At 46.6% G+C, this 8,385-nt stretch overlaps 1 protein-coding gene across 1 annotated transcript; it reads right to left on the bottom strand.

Moving 5' to 3' along the window:
- Positions 1–3,903: 3,903 nt before the first annotated feature.
- LOC133418176 (neurogenic differentiation factor 2-like) lies at positions 3,904–7,087 on the bottom strand. The gene is made up of 2 exons (XM_061706607.1): positions 6,998–7,087; positions 3,904–5,348 (listed from the first exon to the last, which is right to left on the bottom strand). The coding sequence occupies exon 2, from the start codon at positions 5,340–5,342 to the stop codon at positions 4,185–4,187; it is 1,158 nt and encodes a 385-aa protein (XP_061562591.1). The 5' UTR covers positions 5,343–5,348; positions 6,998–7,087; the 3' UTR covers positions 3,904–4,184.
- Between the last annotated feature and the right edge of the window lie 1,298 nt (positions 7,088–8,385).

Here is an 8,385-nt window from a genome sequence, read left to right as displayed (position 1 = left end):
TACATTTGCAGTATTATATTTTGGAGGTGTTAATTGAAAAATATATGTACTGGAGGCGGTTGCAGTTTGCAGCGGTGCAAAACTGCACTGCATTCAACCGAGAGCTGTTCCTAATATTTTGGTCATGTAGGATACAGGCACTCCGACGACAGACGTTTGCCAACGGGGTGAAATCCGCACAAGGTCAAACGCGCACTTTGAGGTCAAAGTCGAAACCTGCGGGTGGCGATTGAGGAGTCGAGGCAAGCGATTAAAGAGGGTGTGTGTGTGTGTGCGTGCGTGCGTGTGTGTGTTGGGAGCATCTGTGTGTTCGAATTCAGTGGCAGATGTTCATTAGTCTGACAAGCCCACACCGCTCACGTCTCGAAGCAATAAAAGCACGAGCATAAGGACTGGGGAAAAACATCTCTACCTTTCAGAGATGATTTCTCTTTTTTTAAGATTACTGTTATCGTTTTGACTAAAAACATTTTGGTCATCCATGGAGTGCTCGTTTGAAAGGACTCTTTATAGTCTTTACTCTGTTACACGCGCAAAAAGTTGAGCAGCCAAAAGCAGAGAGCCGGGCGAGGGTGTGATGTACTGGGAAAAAGTGTCAGCCGGCAGTGACCGTGTGCAGAGAAAGGTGACTCGGAAAGTGTACGTGCGACTTTCGTAAAGGGAAAAAAAATAATAATAAAAAATAGAAGAAAGAAGTACGATGCAGGAAGAGTAAAGCCCAAGAAGAAGACGAACCCAAAAATGGAGGCAATGAGTTGGACTGAATACCATCTGACAAGTCCAGCTGGGAGTTTGCCCACCCCGCAGCACTGCAAAACCCCTCAATATGGACGCCAATTACTGCTGCCCGCGTGACCGTGCCATGGCGGCGGCGGCGGCATCCTCCTCTTCCTCCTCCGCCCTCCCCTATCACTCCCTGAAAGATAAATAAATAACTAAAAAAAAAACACTCCTGCCATCTGTGCGGCAAACATCACTGCATAATAGACACTCGGCGGCCACTTCATTAGGTACACCTGCACAAGTTAATGAGCTCCATGACGAGAGCTGCGGAACTGGAACAAAAACAAGAGACGTCAATTATGAATATGCTTATGATCGCTCGCACTCCGCTATTCTCCAAATAGAACTCACTGGGGAAAAGGGGCTTATATTAGAGGGGAGGCATTGATTTCTACTTGTGTGACAAATTGAGTGAAAGCAAACGTATTGAGGACTGTTGTGGAGAGAGGACAGAAAAATGAACAAGTTACAGTAACTACCTCAAACACACATTTTAATTCATCGGAGGGGGTTTATGTGCCCTCGGCATAGGCGCTGCTGTTTTGGTGAGCGACGGAGCTCCAATGGCCCCAGCGGTTACTGTAAACACATACGAGAAGACCTCATTTTGGCTACTCGGACCTCCACAGAGTGACTCTCTAACATGAACTTAGTATCAAAGTTTCATTTTCATTTGAAAAAACACCTTGGTTTTGTCATACGAGTGTCGAGAAAAGGCCCCACTGACAGCTACTTCTGTTTGACCCAGTTTCGTATCCACTTTGTCCATATTTGGCTAACACGCGTTTGCCATGTCGACAGCGCCGGCTCGGGAGCGGGGGGGGTATGTGGAGATTTTCGCTAGTGACGTCGACACGCACGAGAAATTCCGATGAGCTGATGACCGACCGATGACTTTAATTCATATTTCACGTTTACTGAAGCAGCACACAGCCAACATTACATTCCAAATACGAGAAAAAGTCGCTTTGGCAAAATACGGGACCTTTAAAAAGATATCCAGGGTAACTTGAAAATTTGAAGTCTTGAAGCATAGAACATTTAAATTGAATGCACTAAAAACCAAGTCACAGTAACTGAAGTTTAAACACGCATTTATTTCACTCTGCTTGTTGAATTCCACTTACTGCGACAAGTACTTTTGAAAGTCCTGATGGGAAAGGCAGGAGTCTGTTCTTTTGCCTTCAGTCAATCGAAAGTGGGAATTATTGTTTCTAAATGTTACCAGGGGTACCAGATGAAACTCAATTGTGAATGCAGCACTGCAATTCAATTATTTTTTTATGTTGAGAGATTATAGGCCATATTTAGACTAACATAACCACAATGAATACAATGTGTGATAATATAAGAAGTGTAAAATGATCCAGATGGCGATTAATACCCAATTACAAAAAATGCAAAAGTTTGCTGGGTTATTTAATTACATTTTGCACGGTATTTATTGAGGCATTTCAGAGACATTTATTTTGACAAATAGACTTGAACTAATTGATTTGATGGTTATTAAATCCATATGACAAATAAATTAAGGAGAGGGCCCTAAAGCTCAATATTTATAAGGGAACTGTTCGTCAATGCAACAACAACAACGCCAAAAAAAAAGAATCATTTCATATTATAAATGCATTCTCCTGCATGCATTTTTTTTTCCATTTGAAATTTTGTTTCGTTTTTCCCCCCCGACAGGCTGAGCAGGCGGAGAGTAATGAACAGATGCTGCTGGAATTAGCAAAGAAACACTCGGGCCCTCCCACTCGGGCCCACGCACGTTTGGCCTGGCGTGGCGTGCGTGCGCGCGCGCGCGCGCTCGCGACGCGCTGCTGCTGATTGGCTGCGGGAAAGTCTGACTGACACCTGTACGCATCGGCCGGGCTGCTGCAAACTGGGCTCAAGTCAATTCATAACGCAGCATGTCATGCATTCGTTTCACGTTAAGGACACTATTAAAAGTCATCTTATGGCACCGATGCAACATTCCTACACCTAAAAGTAGTGAAAGTGTTTTTTTCGTATTATGAAGTTTAAAGCACAATATGTTGCTTCTCCTGTAGGTGGGTTATTTTTTTAAAATATATTATTGCGTTATTTTCGTTATTGCACTACAAAACAGCACGTTTATATATATATATATATATATATATATATATATATATATATATATATATATATATATATATATATATATATATAAAACTGCATTTTTTACACTACCCATTTTGTACAACGTAGGAAAAAAAACATCTTAAAAAAAAACAACAAAAAATGATTGTCATTATTTGTGGTTATTTTCTAATTTCAATATCTATTATCCATTTTGCAAGCCAGCAAAGGCAGAGTATGTACGTGCATGTTTAATTCAAGAATTTCTTTCACAGCTTCTGTACTTCTTAGTCCGATTTTTAACTTCGTTTTAAACGCCTTTTCTTTGGGGGGCGGGGGTTCAAGTTGGAACATCTGAGCGAAAAACGCTCTCAAGACTAAATGTTCACATTCCTTAATTTATAGAACTAACACTAAATTCACGTTGTTATGTATTTATAATTATATAATTGAGCATTTGAGTTGTTTTTTTTTTTTGGGGGGGGGGGGGGGGGGGGGGCGACCGCCAGGCAACATATGGAGACCACAGGCGGGCGTCCAACATGGCGTCCGCCTGCTTTCAGCACTATTATTATGAATTATTATTATTATTAGCATCGATTGGAGAAAAACAGCACTGATGTCATCGTGCCTCCGCGCGATAAAATTGCATTTTCGCCACCGTCACGCAGGCAAATGCAGTTTAGAATGCTGTAAATATGAAACCTATAGAATTTCGTATTGGATTCAAAGGTTTCATGTGAATTAAATGATGCTATAATAATGGACATCACACTGGCCTAAAAATACAAAGGAAATGATGTGAAAGTTTGCGGGAGATAAAAACATGTTACGGAACAATTGTACTACATTATATCGAAGAAAATATATCATTTTGTTTTTGTGTACATGTGCAATAGATGTGCAGTGATTTAAAGAGTTATTCTAATGTAAATTCAGAAGAATTGGGTGGACAAAATATTGACTAAAAAATATATATATATAATTCAATTTCTTTTGTTCAATGACCGCATTTTAATGCCAAATAGCTTTTGCACCGCCTCTCTATTCAGGTGCAAGAGCAAAACAAAGCAAAAACAATTGAGTATCATTTGTAACTCTTTCTAAATGATTTAGCTTCGATCAATTCAATGTTTTTTTTAAGGGTGGGTGAGTGAGTGCACCATTGTCGATGACATCAGACAATTATAAATCACTTTTAATGTGTGTATTTCGTCTTATTACATGTGTTTGTCACGCACAATACCGCACGACGACGAGCACGTGATGGGATTACAGGTGGCGATCGGGATTGTCAGTCAGTTGTGGAAAAAGGCGCCGATGTCCTCATAGGGGCCCAGCGCGCGCTCGTGGTGGTGGTGGTGGGGGTGGTGGTGGCCCTCGTGGAAGGGGGGGATGTTCTCGGAGTGCGCGCCCCCGCCGCGCGCTCCCGTGGGGCCGAACGTCAAAGCGCGGCCGGCTCTGGAGTAATGCACAGGCGAGTAGTGATAGTTCCGCTCGGCGTCGAGCTCCAGCTGCTTGCCGGACGCGCCGACGGCCGAGCATCCTCGCGGGCTGCGCTGGCCCTCGTAGTCCGGGCTCTGCAGGTAGTCCGGGGAGGCGCCCCCCGGGGGGTACGCGGCCTCGAAGCCGGAGGCGTACGAGGGCCCGCGCGGGTTCAGAACGCCGGCGCCCGCAGGGGCCCGGTAGTCGGGGCCGGCCAGGCGGCAGCGGTACGACGCCGACGACGCCGAGTACGGGTGCAAGGGGAAGGGCGAGCCCGGCACGTGGAAGCGCGCCGCGTCCGGCTCGCTGAGGAAGTTGCGCGTGTTGAGCTGCAGGCAGCCGGCCACCAGGTTGGTGGTGGGCTGCGAGAGGCCCTTGCACAGCATCTGCACGTAGCCGACCACGTCCGGACGCTTGCCGTTGCGCAGGATCTCGCCCAGCGCCAGGATGTAGTTCTTGGCGAGGCGCAGGGTCTCGATCTTGGACAGCTTCTGGGTCTTGGAGTAGCAGGGCACCACCTTGCGCAAGTTGTCCAGCGCAGAGTTCAGGTCGTGCATGCGCGTCCGCTCCCGGGCGTTGGCCTTCACGCGGCGCACTTTGGAGCGCTCCACGCGGCCCGCGCTCGTCTTGCGCTTCTTGGGACCGCGCTTTTTGGTGGCTTTGTCCCCGGTCCGCTCCTCATCGCCGCCGCCGCCGCCGCCCCCAGCATCATCATCATCATCACCGTCCTCATCCTCATCCTCCTCCTCTTCCTCCTCCTCCTCGTCGTCGTCGTCGTCGTCTGCCATTTCGGACTCGGCCCGGCTGCTGCTGTCCCCTGCGCGCGCCTCGTCCAGCTCGTCCTCGCCGCCGAGGTGCGCCGCGCGGTCGGCCTTCACCTTGGCCTCCAGCTGGCCGTCGGGGTCGTCGGCCCAGTCAGCCGCGAGCCTCTGGACGTCCGGCAGAACCTCACTGAAGAGACGGCTCAACATTGTCACCTGCAACAGAGGAGGCGCGGGGTCCCGTGCGGCGTTTACATGGAAGTCTATCATGCCATCTTCCTATTAGGACGGGTGAAGCTGGACACCCCACCCCACCCACCCACCCCAAAAAAGTTGGAAGGTCACATTATTAGGTACACTTGTAACATGATGTGATGACAAAAACAAAAGCTATGAATGTGTCCGGCCATATAATTAGGGACACCAAAAACAGGGCGGGCATGAGAGACAAAATGTCATGCAATGGTGAAGACTGGGGGGAAATCCAATTTTAAAATGGGTGCAATTGGACGTCTCATTATTATCATACATTATTAGGTACACTTCGAACATGTGATGACAAAAAAAGAGGCTGGGGATGGATGCGTCAGGCCATATTATTAGGGACACCTAAAAGATGAGACGAAAAGATGTGATGCTGGAAATGGATGTCTCGAGTCACATTATTGGGGACACCGACATGAATGGGAGGCGACAAAATGGCGGCAAATGGACGCGTCCGGCCACATTATTAGGTACACCTGCAACATGTGATGACAAAAAAAAAAAAGAAGGTGGAAGTGGATATCTCCAGCCACAAAATTAGGTACACCAACATGTGATGGGACAAAAGACATCTGGAAATGAATGTCGCCGGTCACTTTATTAGCTACTCCTGCCACATGAGATGACCCCCCCCCAAAAAAAAACAACAACAACAAAACAGATGTATCGGGTCACATTATTAGGCACACCTGCAATGCAAGAGACAAAATGTCTGCAAATGGATGTGTCGGATCATATTATTAGGCACATCGGCAACATGGGATAACACACAAAATGGCTGCAAATGGATGTGTCCAGTCATAATATTAGGGACATCTACAGTACAACATGGAATGAGACCAAAAAAAAAAAAAAGTAGGAAATGGATGAGTCGGATCACATTATTAGGTACGCATGCAACACCTGATGACGCACACACAGGTGTTCCTAATATTCTGCCTGTCAAAGACAAATATTCAAATGAGCAGCATTTGATTGACAGCATCAATCAAAACAATCTTCGTCAAGGGCGTGGCATTCGGGTGTACCTAATGGTTTGACCGATGCGCCCAATTGCAGGCTGGATGTTGAACAATTTTTCATGACAAATGAGTTTTTCCATTTAATTGCCACGGCAAGACCTAAATGTCAAATTTGAGCTCTAAAAGTTTTTTTTTGGGGGGGGCGGGGGTAAACCCTGATTTAACTCTCCAAAAATGTTGATTCTGCTTTGAATAATGACCAGGAAGGTTATTTTTTGTTATGCTTTCAAATCCACAAATATTGCATGTCGTCATTGCACGGTTATGCGCAATCCGTTGATTGAAATTGAAAATCAAGACAAAAACATGCACTCAAAAAAGCATATGATAAGATAATCTTAGCATTGTGTTTTATGTTCCCCCCCCCCACCTAATATCATAAAAACCGCTTGCGTATATCTCGTCAATTATCAATTATTACGGGCTTCAAGATGCAAACGCATACGCACGCGCGTCATGTTTCTCGACTCTATGATTGAAATGTGAGGGTCCCCGAACGGCGAAATGATGCCCGCGTGGCGAAATGAACGGCACGGAGGGCAACAAAGAATTCCAAATGTAGATTTCGGAGGAACCGACCTGGCTGGAGTTTGTTTACAGCATGTCGACGACGCGTCGTGCGGGGCGAAGAAGAGGCTGCCGTGTGGTCCCCGCTCGAGCGCCTACCTTCCTCCTCTTCCTCCTCCTCCTCCTCCTCTTCCTCTTCCTCTTCCTCCTCTGCGGCCACCCTGCCTCTGTCTGCAGCCCAGACAGCAAAAGGGGAGGAAGTGGCGCGCGGGTGACTCGCGTATGAGCGGGGGCTCCGTGATGCCAGGTCCATATGGCGGGCACGTCATTGGCAAGAGCCATCACACGAGAGCCGCTGATTGACGTGCGGCCGCATTCACAGAGACTGGCTTCCCCCCACCAGCCCGGGGCGGGCGCGGCGGGGCGGGGGGGTTGAGAAGAACTCGCCATCTGTCACCGGGCGGGCGCTGAAAGGCAAAATGAAATAAGCGATAAGCGAGTGGACTCACACTGGTCGCGTTTTAGAGGAAAAACGAGGTCAACGGCAAAAAGGTTGCGCGTGCCATCGCGAGCATCCCTTTTCCCTTTTTAAGCATTCCAGTCGGGCCCTGAATTCGGGTGTCAAAAATAGGGCGAGGAGTTTCTAATCAGGGTTTCAAGCAAGGGCTACGGTGTCAAACTTGAGGCCCGGGCGGCAGATGTGGCCTGCCACATCATTTGTTATGGCCCGCTAAGCATCCACATCACATTTCTTATTTAAAATATGAAATTATGAATTGTCTTCGCCATTAGTAATACTGCGATATTGCATATTTTTGTCACCAAAACTCTTTTTAAAAACATGAATAAATAATAGTAATTCAACAATAGTTTAATACATTTTCACTGACTGTATATACAGCTCTGAAACAAGTAAATGACCACGCTATAATTTTGCTCATTATTTGTGTACGTTTGAGTGAAATGAACATTTGTTTTATTCTATAGACTACGTCATGACAACATAATTCTGAACACAAGTATTGTCATTAAAAGCATCTGTGGAAAAATTAAAGCATTTGCAGATGAAAAATTGAGGAAAAAAAATTCTATGCTTTCAGTCATGACAGCTATCTGAGGGAAAATACAACCACGATGTGGCCTATGAGCAAAATCAGTTTGTCACCCTTATGTTCGGGGGGGTCAAACGAGGGTTCAGGTTTCAAATTAGGGTCGCAGGTCAAGAATAGGCGGTCGAACTAGACTTTCGAGCCGGTTCCAAACTCATTCAAGTCCATTTTTAACAATATGTCCCTTTAAAAAGATTCCCGCCTTGTCTATTTTCGCATTCTTCTCTCTCTCTTGTCTCTCGGCAAGCCGTGTGCCCGACCGTGCCAAGCTTGGCAAGCGGGTACGTCCGTGAGGGCGCCGCTTTAGCTCGGCTCAATTGACCCGTTTAGGCAACGGCGCCCCGACGCCCC

The sequence above is a fragment of the Phycodurus eques genome, chromosome 19 (genome assembly GCF_024500275.1).
Source record: "Phycodurus eques isolate BA_2022a chromosome 19, UOR_Pequ_1.1, whole genome shotgun sequence".
Taxonomy (NCBI): Eukaryota; Metazoa; Chordata; class Actinopteri; order Syngnathiformes; family Syngnathidae; genus Phycodurus; species Phycodurus eques.
Note: the sequence above shows the minus strand (reverse complement) of the source record. Positions and strands in the feature narration are given on the sequence as shown.

Coding starts and splice junctions, on each gene's coding strand:
- LOC133418176 (XM_061706607.1), bottom strand. CDS start 5,342: ATGTTGAGCCGTCTCTTCAGTGAGGTTCTGCCGGACGTCCAGAGGCTC.